We start from the raw sequence: 17,587 nt of genomic DNA, 5'->3' as shown, positions 1-17,587 counted from the left end.
ATATTTTTGAGTGTGGAAAAGGGCTGTTGAAGGATGTGAGAGAAAGGGTGAGGTCAGTGTGGGATCACAGAACCATGCCATGAAGCCTGATGGTGATTTGGGTCATCTCTTTTAACCTATTCTGAGGTAGGTTGGCTTTGTTTTCCCACTTATGGAATGAAAATTGAACATTTCTCATGAGCAGAGTAGGATGGTGGGTCATACATATTTAAACTCCTTGGGGGCTTTTTTCTAAATCACAGTGTTTGAGGGCCTTTGATGTAGCACATTGGATTCTGGCATACCTTCATGTGTGAAGCTGAAGGGGGAAGAAAAGGCCAGGAGACCCTGTAGTGTATGATTTTCTAAGTTTTTTTCTCAACTCGGACATTCAAGAAATCCATTTTGGTTTTGAGATGCATTGTAGTCAGCAAATATGACCTTCTTTTTATAAAACTCATAGTTCACTGTTCTGCATGTTATCACCAACCTCTTGTGTACTCATCTTCCATAGATTATAAACTAAGGATAGGGGTGACATTTAGTGAGTTTCTTGTAACTTCTGTGTTGATTGCATAGTTTATGAGTTTGAGCAAACTCTGTGAGATAGTGAAAGACAGGGAAGCCTGGCGTGCTGCGGTCTATGGGACTGCAAAGAGTTGAACATGACTTAGCACTGAACAATATTGGTTATGTAGTTTGTGTCCAGTAAGTTTTTGGAAGACAAATAGGAGGCAGAATTGTACATGAGTGAGCATCTTCCTCTTTCTCCCACTTTGTCCATATGTATATGAAGACTGGGCTGGCACAGTGGGGATACCCTCTAATTTATGACCAGGAGTAAAATAAAAATGGAATAATGCTGGATGAAAGAAAATGTCGGTATAATTGACTCTTCAGAACTGACTTCAGGTTACCAGGGATGAAGGATGGAAGATAAATTGGGAATTTGGCGGTGAATATATACACACTATTACATGTAAAATTGGACTTCGCGGGTGGTGCTGGTGGTAAAGAATCCGCCTGCAGTGCAGGAGACACAGAGACAAGAGTTTGATCCTTGAGCTGGAAAGATCCCCTGGAGGAGGAAGTGGCATCTATTCCAGTATTCTTGCCTGGAAAATTCCATGGACAGAGGAGCCTGGTGAGCTACAGTCCACGGGGCACAAAGGGTCAGACATGACTGAGTGACTGAGCACGTATACTAAGTGGATAAACAACACGAACTTACTGTGTAGCACAGGGAACTCTGCTCAGTATTTTGTAATAACCTAAATGAGAAAAGAATTTGAAAAAGAGTAGGTAAACGTGTAAGTATAACTGAAACGTTTGGCTGCACACCTGAAGCTAACACAATATTGTTAATCAAGTACACTCCAATATAAAATAAAAACTATAAGCAAGGAAACTATAAGCAAGGTGAAAAGACAGCCTTCAGAATGGGAGAAAATAATAGCAAACGAAGCAACAGACAAATAATTAATCTCAAAAATATACAAGCAACTCCTGCAGCTTAATTCCAGAAAAATAAACGACCCAATCAAAAAATGGGCCAAAGAACTAAACAGGCATTTTTCCAAAGAAGACATACAGATGGCTAACAAACACACGAAAAGATGCTCAGCATCACTCATTATCAGAGAAATGCAAATCAAAACCACAATGAGGTACCATCTCTCGCCAGTCAGAATGGCTGCGATCCAAAAGTCTACAAACAATAAATGCTGGAGAGGGCATGGAGAAAAGGGAACCCTCTTACACTGTTCGTTTGAATGCAAACTTGTACAGCCACTATGGAGAACAGTGTGGAGACTCCTTAAAAAATTAGAACTAGAACTGCCATATGACCCAGCAATCCCTCTGCTGGGCATACACACCAAGGAAACCAGAATTGAAAGAGACACGTGTACCCCAAGTTCATCGCAGCACTGTTGATAATAGCCAATAGCCAGGACATGGAAACAACCTAGATGTCCACCAGCAGACAAATGGATAAGAAAGCTGTGGCACATGTACACAATGGAGTATTACTCAGCCGTTAAAAAGAATACATTTGAATAAGTTCTAATGAGGTAGATGAAACTGGAGCCTATTATACAGAGTGAAGTAAGCCAGGAAGGAAAACACCAACACAGTATATTAATGCATATATATGGAATTAGAAAGATGGTAACGATAACCCTATATGTGAGACAGCAAAAGGGACACAGATGTATAGAACAGTCTTTTGGACTCTGTGGGAGAGGGTGAGGGTGGGATGATTTGGGAGAATGGCATTGAAACATGTATATTAGCATATATGAAATGGATTGCCAGTCCAGTTTGGTGCGTGACACAGGGTACTTGGGGCTGGTACACTGGGATGACCCAGAGGGATGGGATGGGGGAAAGATTTGAAGTAAAATAAAAAATAAAATAAAATAAAAAAATTTTAAAAGGATTTCAAATATTTTATTAACCTTTGTTTACCATGTCTTCGTATCTTCCTAGTTCTTTCACCCATACCTCTATCACTTAATTGCGGACTTAGTATAGAAAAGAGATTGATTCCAAGTTAATCAGTGGTGTAGTTCAGTCATCAAACTTAACTTCCTTTGCCCCTAACATGGGTTATTTTTTGGGCAAAGTGGAGTTACTACTTTTTTTGTTGTTGAGGTCCTGAATTTTGCCAAAAAACTCAAAACCCGTAAAACAAAACAAAAGTCTTGATAAGTTTCTGTGATAATACATTTTTAAAGAAATTGTGGATATGCTCATGTGTATCACATAAAATATGTCATTTTAATCATTTAAATAGTATTACTTACAGTCACACTGTTGTGCAATTAATTACCACTACTTGTCTCCAAAACTTATTTTCCATAGCTCCAAACAGAAACTTGTAACTGTTAGGCATTCCCCTAACACTTGGAAACCTCATTTACTTTCTGTCTTTATGAATTTGCCTATTCTAGATATCTCATGTAGGTGGGCTCTTATAAAATATTTGTCATTTTGTAACTGGGTGTGGCACTTAGCATAATGCTTTCAAGTCTTATCCATGTTGTAACACTTATGAGCTCTTTAATCCTTTTTGTAGCTTGATAATATTCCATTGTCTGTATATATCACATCTGTTTATCCACTCATCTGTTGATGGACATTTGTGGTGTTTTTCACCTTTTGTTATTGCAAAGAGTGCTGCAGTGAAAACTGGTGTACAAATGTTTGGGTCCATATTTTTAATATTTTTGGATGTTTATGCAGGAGAGGAATTGCTGGGTCTTCTGTTAATTTTATGTGTAACTTTTGGAGGAACTCCCAAACTCTTTTTCACAGTTATGGCACCGTTTTACATTTCCACAAAGGTTCCAGTTTCTCTTCAACACTTGCTATTTTTTAAAAAATTACTATTATAGCCATTCTAGTATCTCATTCACATGCAGTATCAGATGTGAAATGATACCTCATTGTGAGTTCTTGTTTTGTGTGTGGTGTGTGTGTGTGTGTTTAAGATTTGTTTAGTTTTGGCTGTCGGGGTCTTTGTTGCTGTGCTGGGGCTTTGTCTAGTTGTTGCAAGTGGGAGCTGCTCTTTGTTTGGGTGTCCGGCTTCTCATTGCAGTGATTTCTCCTGTTGCTGAGCGTGGGCTCTAGGCACATGGGCTTCAGTAGCTTTGTTGCTTGAGGCATGTTGAATCTTCCCAGATCAGGGATTGATCCTGTGTCCCCTGCATTGGCAGGTGTATTCTTAACTGCTAGACCACCAGGGAAGCCTATTTTGTGTTTTTATTTATTTTTCTGTATAAACATAGCCAAGATTTATTAAGCTGTAGTACACTACAGTCTGGAGGAGAGTGGGCAACTTGGTGAGTAGCTCCTTGTGTTTTTGATTTACTTTTTTCTAATAACTAAGGATGTTGAGCAACTTTTCATGTGCTTGTCAGCCATTTGGAGGAAAGTCTATTCAAGTCCTTTGACTATTTTTTAATTGGGTGGTCTTTTTGTTGTTGAGTTGTAGGAATTATGTACCCTGGATCTTAAACCCTTCTCAGATATATGCTTTACAAATATTTTTTCCTATTTTGTAGATTGTCTTATTCATTTCTTGATAATATCCTTCGCACCAAAGTTTTTAATGTCGATGAAGTTCAATTTATTTAATTTTCCTTTTGCTGCTGATGCTTTTGATGTCATATCTGAGTCCATTGTCAAATCCAAGGTAATGAAGACTCATCCTTGTTTTTTTTTCCCACTTAGAGTTTATCATTTTTGGCATTCTTACTTAGTCAGTGTTCCATTTTCAGTTTAATTTTGTATGTCACAAGATGTAGGGGTCCAGGTTCATTGTTTCGGTGTACTACTTAAGCCAGTAGTTTGCAGCTTTGTAGTAAGTTTTGAAATCAGAAGCATACTTTCTCTGACTTTGTTGCTTTTCAAGATTGTTTTGGCTAATTAGGGCCTCTTCCATTTTTGTATGAATGTAAAGATTGCTTTTTCCATTTCTGTAAAAAAAAATATTTTGGGGAGGATTTTGATGGGGATTCCATTGAATTTGTAGGCCACTTTATGTAGTCTCTTTGTTGTTCAGTTCCTAAGTCATGTCCAACTCTTTGCAACCCCTTAGACTGCAGCATACCAGGCTCCTCTGTCCTCTACTATCTCCCAGAGTTTTCTCAAAGTCATGTCCATTGAATTGGTGAAGGTATCTAACCATCTCATCCTCCATTGCCTCCATCTTTTGCCTTCAGTCTTTCCCAGCATCAGGCTCTTTTCTAATGAGTTGGCTCTTTGCATCAGGTGGCCAAAGTATTGGAGCTTCAGCATGAATCCTTCCAATGAATATTCAGGGTTGATTTCCTTTAGGATTGACTGGTTTGATCTCCTTGCAGTCCAAGGGACTCTCAAAAGTCTTCTCCAGTACCACATTTTGAAAGCATCAGTTCCTCGGTGCTCAGCCTTCTTTATGGTCCAACTCTCACACCTGTACATGACTACTGGAAGATCTATAGCTTTAACTATACAGACTTTTGTCAGCAAAGTGATGTCTCTCCTTTTTAATGTGCTGTCTAGGTTTGTCATAGCTTTCCTTCCAAGGAGCAAGTGTCTTTTAATTTCATGGCTGCAGTCACTGTCTGTAGTGGTTCTGGAGCCCAAGAAAAGAAAATCTGTCTCTGTTTCCACTTTTACCCCTTCTGTCTGCCATGAAGGGATGGTACCAGATGCCATGATCTTAGTGTTTTGAATGTTGAGTTTCAAGGCAGCTTTTTCATTCTTCATTATTATTTAATATACTTATCCAGGGCCTGGAGAGATGAAGTGACTTGCCCAAGATCACACAGCTAACTGGTAGTAGAGTGTATTGAGAAACAATATTCTCAACTACAATGACTGCTCTCTTTCCATTATATCATCCCCTGGACTCTAAATTCCAAGTCAGTAAGGGCTTACTATGTCTTAGTTCCTCTTCACTTTCTGTCACTAGCGTGGTATCATCTGCATATCTGAGGTAGTTGATATTTCCCCTGGCAATCTTGATTCTAGCTTGTGAGTCATCCAGCCTGGCATTTCACACGATGGATTCCTCATGTAAGTTAAGTAAGTGGGGTGACATTATACAGCCTTGTTGTATTCGTTTCCCAATTTTGAATCGGTCCACTGTTCCATGTCTGGTTTTAGCTGTTGCTTCTTGACCTGCATACAGGTTTCTCAGGAGACAGGTAAGGTAGGTGGTCTGGTACTCCTGTCTCTTTAAGAATTTTCCACACCGTCACAGGCTTTAGTGTAGTCAGTGAAGCAGATGTACATGTTTTTTTCTGGAATTCCCTTGCTTTCTCCATTATCCAATGAATGTTGGCAATTTGATCTCTGGTTCCTCTGCCTTTTCTAAACCCAGTTTGTACACCTGGAAGTTGTTGGTTCACGTACTATTGAAGTATAACTTGAAGGATTTTGAGCCTAACCATGCTAACGTGAAATGAGTGCAACTGTATGGTAGTTAGAACATTCTTTGGCATTGCCCTTCTTTGGGATTGGAATGAAAACTGACCTTTTTCAGGCCTGTGGCCACTGCTGTTTTCCAGATTTGCTGGCATATTGAGTGCAGCACTATAACAGCACCATCTTTTAGGATTTGAAATAGCTCAGTTGGAAGTCCATCACCTCCACTAGCTGTGTTCATAGTAATGCTTCCTAAGGCCCACTTGACTTCACACTCCAGGATGTCTGACTCTAGTTGAGTGACCACATTATTGTGATTATCTGGCTCATTTAGACCTTTTTAGTATAGCTCTTTTGTGTATTCGTGCCACCTCTTTTTAATCTCTTCTTCTTCTGTTAGATCATTTTTGCCCTTTATGGAGCCCATCCTTGCAAGAAATGTTACCCTTGGTATCTCCAATTTTTTTGAAGCTATTGCTAGTCTTTCTCATTCTATTGTTTTCCTCTGTTTCTTTGCATTGTTCATTTAAGAAAGCCTTAATTATAAGACTGAAAAACAAAAAAGATTGAGTTTGATAGGAGTAACTTCATTTCTGACAGTTGCACCAAGGAACATGTGGAGGAGAATTTAGTCAAATGACTTTGGAACAGTCTTTCTGTTTCTGACTTTTCTTAAAGCCCTCAGAGATTGTGAAGTGAAGTGAAGTGCAAGTCACTCAGTTGTGTCTGACTCTGTGACACCCATGGACTGTAGCCCACCAGGCTCCTCTATCCATGGAATTCTCCAGGCAAGAATACTGGAGTTGGTAGCCCTTCCATTCTCCAGGGGATCTTCCCAACCCAGGGATTGAACCCAGGTCTCCCACATTGCAGGATGATTCTTTGCCACCAGGGAAGCCAGGGATTATAGCTGTACTTTTAAAATTAACCAAGTTCTTATTTAATCTGTATCATTTCTAAATTTCCTTAAGTCATGATTTTAGCAATCTAAATAATACCAACTTTCAGCTGCTGTTAATAAGACTGAAGGAAATATTCTTTTAGTTTATGTCTCTGGCTTTACAGGAATCCCTTTGGGTGTCCTTAAATTTTTTACTGGAAACTTTTCAGCTCTGTGGTTTTCCCCTTAGATAGCTCAGTGCTCTATTGTAGATTTATGTGGTTTTCTATGATGGTATGTATGGTAATTTTCAGGTTTTATCTTTCCTAGTGTGTCTTTCCTTTTGAGGTGCATCTTCGTTTATTATTTGTTATTTATTGTGTATGCAGTTTGCTGTGCTAATGACTTGAAAGACTTCTAGTTTTCATTGGACTTCTAACTGAAACCTGAGAACCCTTTGTTGTTTGGTCTTATATACTGTGTATATTTGATCACTTTTCACATAGAGTATTTCCTTGTGCAGACTGGGTCCTTACTGCTGTTTTACATGCACATAAAACTTTATAAAAATGTCTTGTACTTTATTCTTACTAGCTTTGTTTTGTGCTGTACTATCTAAATGTCTGTGTCATTTGCAAACCTGAAGATTCTGTCCAATTCTTTCTACTAAATCATCTAAATATTTAAACGAATTGATCTTAGTATTATCTGTGGGTGTTTTTGTCTCCTATCTGTCTCTATCTGGTTTTCCTTTCCTTTTTTTTTTTTTTTTTTGTGGGGGGGTGGGCTGTGCCATGCAGCTTGCAGGATCTTAGTTTCTTGACAGGGATCAAACCAGGGCCTGGAAAACACAAGAGTCCCAACCACTGGACCACCAGGGAATTCCACCCCCCTCCTTTTTTTTTAATCTCTAAAGTTTTCCAGTATCATATTTTTAAAAGTTTATTTATATAGAACTTGATCAAAACTTAGTAAATAATGGTGCTTACTTTCTTTTGTTCATATATTTTTTGAGTCAAAAGAATCCGATAGTAGAAGCAGAAGTATTTTGTGGCTTAATGGGTTTGTAGCTGACATATTTCATTCCTACCTTATAGCTTCTGGATTGTAAGCTAAGAGTAACTCTTCTCTGCAGTGGAGCCAAAAGGCCTTGCATTAGCCCAGTGAATGCATTCATGAACTATACCTGTTTCTCTCTCTCCCTGTTTTTTTTTTTTTTCTACACTACTCAGCTTGTGGGATTGTAGCTCTCCAACCAGGGACCTAACCTGCACCCTCAGTAATGAAAGCCCAGAGTCTTAACCACTGGACAACCAGGGAATTCCCTATGCTTTGTCTTTTTTGAGGCCACTATTTCCTTTTGGGTTCTTGACTGTGTTTGAAACAATAAATTTTTGGATAAGTGATGTAATTTATTCTCCTTTGGTAGAGTGTGTTCTCTGTGTATTTGCCTTTCCCCCCTCAATGTAGTCAAAGAATTAATCTGACTGGAGTCTATTATTTCTCCTATGGTTTACATCTTTGTGACAGTCAGTAGAACTTGAGTCTTTTGTGGCTCCAAAAGAGTTTCGTTAGATTTTAGCACAGCTCACTTCGTAAAAGGTGTAGAAATTTTTTTCTTTTTGGTAGCACATTTTAGGGGATGCAGACTTTTCATCCCTAAAGTAATAGTGTTGCTGCTGCTGCTGAGTCACTTCAGTCGTGTCTGACTCTGTGCGACCCCATAGACGGCAGCCCACCAGGCTCCGCCGTCCCTGGGATTCTCCAGGCAAGAACACTGGAGTGGGTTGCCATTTCCTTCTCCAAAGCATGGAAGTGAAAATTGAAAGTGAAGTCGCTCAGTCGTGTCTGACTCTTCGTGACCCCATGGACTGCAGCCTACCATGGTCCTCCGCCCATGGGATTTTCCAGTCAAGAGTACTGTAGTGGGGTGCCATTGCCTTCTCTGAAGTAATAGTGTTAGTGCAACTAAATATGTGAATGTCACCTCAGTCATAAAGTTCTGTGGAACTAGTAGCTAATTGGTAAGAGGATTAATAGCCTTAATTCTGAAGTAATAGTGTTAGTGAAACTAGATATGTGAATGTACCTCAGCCATAAAGTTCTGTTGAACTAGTAGCTAATTGGTAAGAGGATTAATAGCCTTAATTCTGAAGTAGGGAGTTGGTGGTGTAAGAATAGGCATAAAATAAATACCATGTAGTTTATTCATATGGATGTTACTACTTTTGTTGCTAAAATTTATAAGCAACTCAGTTCTGGCAGTTTAAAAAATACACATATTTGGCTGCACTGGGTCTCTGTTGCTGCATAGACTTTCTCTAGTTGCAGAGAGTGGGAGCACTCTGTGGGTGCGTGTGCAGGCTCCTCGTTGCAATGGCCTCTTTTGTTGCAGAGCGTGGGCTCTAGGGCATGCGGGCTTCGGTAGGTGCGGCCCATGGGCTCAGCAGTTGTGACTCCCAAGCTCTAGAGCGCAGGCTCCATAGTGGTGGCGCATGGGCGTACTGAGATACTCCACGGCACGTGGGATCTTCCTGATCAGGGATCCTGCTTTGGCAGGCAGATTCTTTACCACTAAGTCTCCAGGGAAGCCCAGTTCTAACAGTTTTTATTTTTTATTTAGTCATATGAACATTGTACGCATTATATACATGTGTTTTTGTTTTTGTTGTTGTTGTTTTTACTACATGAAATTTTTAAAAAAGAAAACCACTCTATCATTACTTTTGTGACACTTGTCTGGTTCTATAATTTAATAAAATAGGAAAAAATCTTAGAATCATATGATTTTCTTTGGATTTTAATGTTGTTTTATTTAGTAATAAACTTTAAGCATGCAATATATGTTTTCACCCAGTCCTAAAACAGGATTAAATGGGCAATGATGGCTTGAAACCTATTACATATTTTGGTAATATATTGAGATTATTTCTTAATTTGTAGTGTATTATTAAATTATAAGCATCATTGTAAAAAAATTAAATTGCAAGTAAGTAGTTTCAAAAGCTAGAAGCAAATTTTTGTGTGTGTTGAGGATTTTCTGTAATTTTAGTGGTATTTAATTGTTAAACTAAGAGAAGAATATTTATAATTTTAGGTCATTTTAATTACATGTGAAATAACATGACAAACAGGATAAGATAGTTATAGTTTTCCTATTTTTTTAGCTTAAAAAAAGCACTTTAATATTTGTATGCTTATGAGAATGTGTATGTGTGAATATTTTAAAAGGATTTTTCAGATATGCTAAGTATGATTCTTTGATTTCCATAGAAACAGAATTTTGGAGCAGGAAATGACTTAAGTGTTGGCCTAGCTTCACTGATAACCTTAGAAATGAGTGTAGTTTAGACTGTGAGGATAGTCAGGCTGGTTTGCTGGAGGTCACAAGCTGATAGAGTGAGAATGTTGACTTACCTGTTTTCTTCCTCAAGTGAGCAAGCAAGCTTAGTCACTTTAGTTGTCTCTGACTCTGTGCAACCCTGTGGACTGTAGCCTGCCAGGTTCCTCTGTCCATGGGATTCTCCAGGCAGGAACTGGAGTGGGTAGCCATGCCCTCCTCTAGAGGGTCTTCCCTACACAGGGATCGAACCCGTGTCTCTTAAGTCTCCTGCATTGGCAGGCCGGTTCTTTACCACTAGCTCCACCTGGAAAGCCCAAACATAACTTTATTACCTAGCCCAAGTTGTGTTCTAATATGTGAAACATTCTGTACTACCATGACACCAAGAAAGTTATGAATTTCCTATGGAAATTTTCATAGGAGCTACTCAAATACCTAATTTACTTGGGGGGAAAATGCTCGATAAAATAGTTTTTTGGTAGAGTTATTTTCTCATATTTTTCTCAAAGGTAGATTATTAAGCATGGTTACTGTGACTTCCCTGGCAGTCCAGTGGTTAAAATTCTGTGCTTCCACTGCTGGGGGCACAGGTTTGATCCCTCATCTTTGGGAGCTAAGATCCCACATGCCTCACTGCACATTCTCCCTCTTCGCCCCCCAAAATTAAAATGACTAAAATGTTGACTAGAAGGAAGAGAGAATTTTTGGAGTAGTGAATGGGCAGGGGTAGGTGGTATGTTAGCAGGACAAGTCATGACTACTTAGAACTCCTTGTGGCTCTAGTTGGCATATATCTATGTCAGAGAGAATGAATCTGCTCTAGTGTTAGGTGGATATTTCCATAGATAAGGCAAGGTACCCTGTCCGAGGTCACTAGTGCAGTTTTCAGGAGAAAAAGGGCTTTTAAGAGTGCATGTCCACTCAAGTCGCTTTGTAATTGAAACTCCTGAGTTGAATACCTGTTCCTTACCACTCCACTACTCTTGCCTGGAAAATCCCATGGATGGAGGAGCCTGGTAGGCTGCAGTCCATGGGGTCACGAAGAGTCAGACACGACTGAGCGACTTCACTTTCACTTTCCAGTTTTTTGCATTGGAGAAGGAAATGGCAACCCACTCCAGTGTTCTTGCCTGGACAATCCCAGGGATGGGGGAGCCTGGTGGGCTGCCGTCTATGGGGTCGCACAGAGTCGGACACGACTGAAGCGACTTAGCAGCAGCAGCAAGCTGATTTTAGAATAAGTAGATATGAAAATTTAGAAAATACATTTTTAAGTGAAAGAAATGTTTAACCTAAGCAAGTTAAGTTATAGGAGAGAAGTATATGCGTTTTATACTTTGTATGTTGTTACGGTTTGCCATTGATCCAGTTCCCATGCCTGTTGTGGTTTAGTTGCTGAGTTGTGTCCAGCTCTTTCATGACTCCATGCACTGGAACCCACTAGACTCCTAGAGGAGTACATGAGATTTTCCGAGCCAGAATAATGGAGTGGGTTGCCAGTTCCTTCTCTATCTAATTGTTACTACTACTTGTTTCATAGACTGTGTAAATATATACATACTTGTAGTTTTCCTTAGGATCCCATTTTTGGAATTAGATCAGGTTTGTTCCTCCACGCCCGTTTTGCTTATTTCTGTGTGTCAGCTTTTTATTTGAGATTCACTTTGTAAGATTCTTTTTATAAGTTCTTAGTAACTCTAGTATATAAAATTGAAATGTGTTCTAACTACTTTTGATAATAATCATACTAGTGTAGGCTGCAATGACTTATGTCTCCTGTTTCTCTGTATTTGCTATTGTTATACTTTTTACTTGGAAAGCTTACTTTTATAGAGTTGATAAGTGGTTTCAACTCCAATTATTTAGGAACTCTTGCCTTCCTACGTTGCTTCATCTTTGAAATGATAAACAGCTAGAAACTGTGTATAAGGAAATAGAGGCCACAATCCTTAACTTTGTAAAATTCCCTTGGCACCCAATCTTTTTCCTTGGTTATTACATGGCTAGATAGTTAGCAGCTCCTCGTGGTCCCACCGCTGTTAGGATAGTCTAAATCTTCACTTCACTGGGAGTGAACTACAACAACTAACACAAACACATTCACAGCGAGTCTTCAGTACTTACATTATGAATTCAAGAAGACTATTTTGTAATTTTACAGAAAAATATGTCTGAGATTTAAAAATTTGAATGGTTCCTTGTCATTCTGTTTAAATAATGGTTTGAGATAGTTTCTCTTTCTTCAATGTGCATTTTTTGGGTAGTTGTTTTGTTTCTTATTTTTATTCATCTGAAGGGTTAGCCTAAATTCACAATTTGTATTTCTTAAATCTTTTTTTTTTCTTTCTAGTTTTGGCAAGCGTTCTGCAGGAAGCTTTAGGCGTGGCTGTGAATGCATTGTGTTAGAGCCTTCTGAAATGATTGTGGTAAGAAAACTTCTGTGAAGACTTTTTCCCCCTGAAAAAAGTTATGAAATAAAAAAGCATTTCCACAAACTGTATATAATAGTGTATTATATATTGTATAACTTTAGATATATTTATTTCATAACTTTTGAGTTTGAGTTCATAATCATTATAATTATTTATGGGATTCAGTTAAGTGAAAAAGAAAATTTAAAGGAGGGCAAGCACCTAAGTATTTGGTGCTTGAACTTTATAAATCTGTGAAAATGCCATTTAATTGAAACTTGGGGAGAAAGTGGAGGGTTTTAGATCTCCAAATATTGACTGGAATGAGATACTTTAAATGAGTCACAGTGATACATATTCAGGCAACAATTAATATAAGGAAATCACTTCATTTCCTTTAACTAATTGAAAGAAATTTGGCGGAATTTTATGCTGGTTAAACATTCTGTTGAGATTTTTAATCTCTTTTTAACTGTGTGATTTTTAAAAATTATGCTGAGATAAGATACATGCAAAAAAGATAATGTTAAAAGAGATATTAGCAACATAATTATTTTTATTGATGCTTTTTGAAAAAAAAGCTTGTCACATTCTTAATATATAAACATGATTTAAAGATAGGACAATATGTACCCCTTTAAAAAATCAGCCACAAAAATAAAATTGGAGAGAGCACTCACTAGAGACTTCAGTTGATTTGAAGTGTGTTGTGTTTCCCATCCAGCACCCATCTGGGAGGGTAAACTTTGTTAATAAATGATGTCCTAAAATAGATGATGATGGGAGTTTTTTATTCACATTTAATAAAGTATTTGGTAAATACATCTGTTTTCATATGAGAGGTAGGTTTTTTCCCCCATGATGGAGGAGAGGAATTCCTCCTCCATCACAAAGAGAGATGGGAACTTCCTCACAAAGCCAGTGGAAACTTTTGGTGAAGTTTCACAAAATTTACTGTTAAGTAAAAATGCGGCATGGTGGTGAGAAAAGATTTAGGATTGGAAGTGCATAGGCAGATATGTTAGACTCTCCCGCCATGGGTCTTAAAAAGTGTTTTAGATATTTCCTCAAGAATCTGGTCTCTGTTACTGTTATTTTGTGTTTATCTGAAGGATTTTTGATCTGTAGAATTCCTTGAGGATTTTGTACTTGTCCAAATACCAACTACTAAGTTTGCCAGTGGGAGAACCATATGAGAATCTAAATATACTTCCTTCTGTGAGCAATCCCATTTTCCTTATGTAAGCATGATGAGGATTAGCCAAATGTGACTTTTCTTCTCTGTTAGTCCATTCATCACTTTCTAAATGTTTAAAATGAGGAAATTGTTTTTTGAAAATAATGCTATTTATAAAAAGAAGAAACTGAATCCATAGAATGAAAGTAGGAAGAAAAACCCTTAAGTAATCTACCAAAGTCATTCTACTAGTAGTTGTGTCTGAGTCATTAGGGATTTGGGTGTTTTTTTGTTTTTTTTTTAAAGGCAAAAACCAGATATACTCCATCAGAGTTTTTGTGCTTTAGTTAAGACAATGGAGCTGTTGCTTTCATAATACGTGGTGATGTATCCTGTGAGATCTTTCACTAATACATCAGGTCAAAGACTGCTGAAAATATCCTACTCTTTGAAACTACAGGAAATTCAGGAGTTAACCATATTGTCCTAAGTGGAACTGAAAATGCCTCTCTTATAAAGACAAGTTACTCAAAAGCAATTAGTTCCAGAGAAGCTCAGAAGCAGTTGAAGTCTGTCGAGATAGTTTGTCTACAAATGTCTTTGCACAATGAATGAATGTGGACTACCCGTAAGTTTTATTCTGCGTCTAATCTTAATATGGAACGTGGTGTTTGAGGAAATGAAATTTTGGGGGATTTTATTTCAGGTAGACTATATGGATGAAAATGAAGAATATTTTCAGCGTCAAGCTTCTCATCGACAGTCTCGAAGGAGATTTAGAAAAATCAACCAGAAAGGGGAAAGACAAACTATTATTGACACTGTGGATCCTTATCCTGTGGGCAAACCACCTTTGCCTAGAGGCTATCATACGGTAAGTTATATAAGTATAATAATTATATTTATCTTTATAATTTTTTGCCGGGAGTTTTGTGAAAATATGTGAAATTTCTATTTTTGACCATTAATTCCTTTGTATGGTATTACTTGTCCAAAGTGCAGATTTTTCTGGAAACACACATAATATGACTAGTTAAAGGAACCTTGAAGTAAGTTATCCAAAGATGTTGTTTAGTCTTTTAATTTCTTAAAATGCTCTCAGGATTAGCTTTGTGATCAGCATGTACAATTGTAACTGGGATACTTTTTCTTACCTTAATGTAAAATTTTGTCATCTCCCTCCCCATTCCCAATGACTAGTGTCATAACTATTTTTTTTATTCAAAAGTTAGCTAAAATTTGCTTATTCTCGTAGCTTTTCATACCATTGTGTGAATATTATCTGAGAATTTTTTTGTTTGTTTAAATTGTTTAATTTGTTTAATATGATGACCTGAGAGCTTAATTTGAAAGGTTGCTTCTTTAAATTCCAGTGTAAGGATGATCTGAAGCATTTCTAATAGGTTCAGAGGTTCTCTTCAGTGGTTTCACCCACTTAGTTGTCATGTATTTTATACGTTAGGTTAATAAGCTACTTTTTATGTTTGAGGAAACCGAGGCAAAAATAATGAGCGATTTATACAAGACCCCAGCTTAGTCAGCGTGGGAGACTGTGTTTCTGACTCCTCTCTCTCTGCTTGGGTGCACTGCGTCCATGTCCTCCGGGGACCCATACAAAATTGTGGCAAATATATTTAAGGATTTCTATTTTCAAGAAAAACAGTAACTTGAATTCTTACACATCATAATTAGGTCAAATATGGCTTATCTATACTTATAATACCATTAAACGAGTACTCATTTTTGAAATTAATTTTAAAATGGAAATATGAAAAATAAAAGTAGATAATTCACAGCTATTTTATAATTTCTCATTTGTTGTTTTTTTTTTTTTTTACCTAGCCTCTTTCTTTTGCAAATAAGTATAAATGTAAAACACATGGGAAAGTGTATATAGATGTAAAATTATGTACTTAGTTTTCTGGGAACTTGAAGTGATGTATTTTATACCCACACTTCATGTGTTCTGTTTCTGAGAGCTCTTTGTATTTGAATATTTAAGCAGTTTTGACCACCAGCTATCTGCCTACTCCTCTTGCTGCCCATGCACGATTTTAATTTAACATGGATTTCATAGTTGAATCATTTCATTGAGCTCCTTTGGAAAGGGTTGCTTTTGCTCATCATAAAGCCAGCTTTGTTTGCCTTTTGGAGAGACTTAGTATTTTCTTTTTTTTTAAACCTATGAAAGGTTTTTTGTTACTATTGTCTATAAAAGAAGGTAGTATTTTTAGTGTTGATATAGTATCATGGAATAAGGAAATATGGATTAAAAATAGTTATACACATTAATAGTACAGACTGCTCATACTGTTAATACTCTTTCTGCTTTGGAATTATTTTTCCAAATCATATTCTATGCTAAGATATTTAGCGGCAATGTGAGTTACTAAAAATTTCATTTTAAGGCTGATTGGTATGATTTTATAATTATATATTCCTCTCACTTAACTTGAGAGGGTCACTTTATAATTATTTCTCCTATCCCTGCATTTTCTCCCTTTATGGAATTCTTTACTCACCTCCCGTACATGACTTCTCTTTTTTTAATCTGAGTTTTTAAAAAAAAAATGTGTACTTTTTAACAAGATTACTTATTTTTTTTTTAGTGGTTTAAAAAAATGTTTTATCTGGTCAACAGGCCAGAAAATTTAGTACTATGGTGAAAAATTTAACTTGCTTAATGATGGATCAGCACCAGTTTACTAATATATGTGACGTGTTAATTTTCCTAAATGAGTTCAGATGGGCAACCACAGAGTCATAATTAAAAATATTGAATCCCATCTTTTCATGCAAATTGTATTTTATTCATATATTATTATTTTATCTAAGTATAAGATTTTAACAACAACATTTTGTTTTGAATTTTTGGTACCTCAGCGTATAAATAATTAAGTAAAGAAGATCATTATTCTTCATTAGCCCTGAGTCACCTTTACTTATTCTGAGCAGAAATACTCCTTTTGAAAGAACTAGGGTAGGAACCAGGGTGAACATTTTTTGAAAAGGTGCATGGTCCTACATCTCCGATGATCTTAATGGTTGCAGGTGCATTTCAGGTGCATGGCTAAGGAACAGAAGGGCATCATACATGTAGTCAATGCTGTTTGGTCATTCTTAACCTGATTTAACATGATCTTCATTTTGGCAGATGTACTGTAGCATGTCTGATAATGTCATCTTTTCCTTTCCTCCTCTATGGCACTCATTTCATTTTGGCTCAAAGGAATGCACTAAATCTCAGGTATTGTAATTTGTGTGGTCTCCTAATACTAACCTCAGTTCATTTGTGAGTTTGCATTGTAACTAACAAGTTTATAATATTGATGTGTTTTGCTTGGTCTTGTTCTTTTGTATTTTGCCCTGATTTAGTAAAATCTCTTACAACTTTGAAACTATCAGTGGTTTAAGTGATGTCACAGGCTGCTTTATTTATGCAGACATAGGGATAAATTGCCCACTTTGTTTGAAGAAAGAATAAAACTGCAGCCTGCATAGTTTTAAGAACGAGTGGAGCATTATTCTTAACTAACCTGCTTTGTGCTTAAAGAAATGAAGAAAGACAGGCTGATAGACATCACGGATGTTTCATTGCTTTTTGTGTGAAAGTTTTATGGCAAATCCATTAGACATTTACATATTAAAGGCTATAGGTGAAAGCTTTAAATTTCAGGAATCCCAATGTAAGAGCATTTTGTGAGACCACTGGTAAAATTTTAGTCAGAATAAAGGCTTAGTCAGAAAGGAAATAAGAATTTAAAATCCACTTGTATTTTCTTATTTGTGCTTGATTTTTAACCAGATTTCATGCTTTTATTTCATTCTATCTATGTTTTAATTGAGTCCTGTAGTAATTTGTTTGCTCATTTCTTTCATGC

General features: G+C 37.1%; 1 protein-coding gene across 11 annotated transcripts in view; it reads left to right on the top strand.

The window, feature by feature from the left end:
- The window catches only part of RAPGEF2 (Rap guanine nucleotide exchange factor 2), a 265,814-nt gene that overhangs the window by 129,991 nt on the left and 118,236 nt on the right, over positions 1-17,587 (top strand). For 8 of the 11 annotated variants that reach the window (XM_040250574.1, XM_040250571.1, XM_040250569.1 and 5 more), the window contains 3 exons: positions 12,469-12,544; positions 14,413-14,580; positions 16,936-16,953. In XM_040250574.1, coding sequence (XP_040106508.1) covers positions 12,469-12,544; positions 14,413-14,580; positions 16,936-16,953 — 262 coding nt within the window. The remainder of the gene's footprint in view (positions 1-12,468; positions 12,545-14,412; positions 14,581-16,935; positions 16,954-17,587) is intronic. The other 3 variants (XM_040250573.1, XM_040250572.1, XM_040250576.1) reach the window with 1 other exon arrangement.

Source organism: Oryx dammah, unplaced genomic scaffold (assembly GCF_014754425.2).
Source record: "Oryx dammah isolate SB20612 unplaced genomic scaffold, SCBI_Odam_1.1 HiC_scaffold_12, whole genome shotgun sequence".
NCBI lineage: Eukaryota > Metazoa > Chordata > Mammalia > Artiodactyla > Bovidae > Oryx > Oryx dammah.
This window is presented reverse-complemented; position numbering and strand designations above follow the sequence as displayed.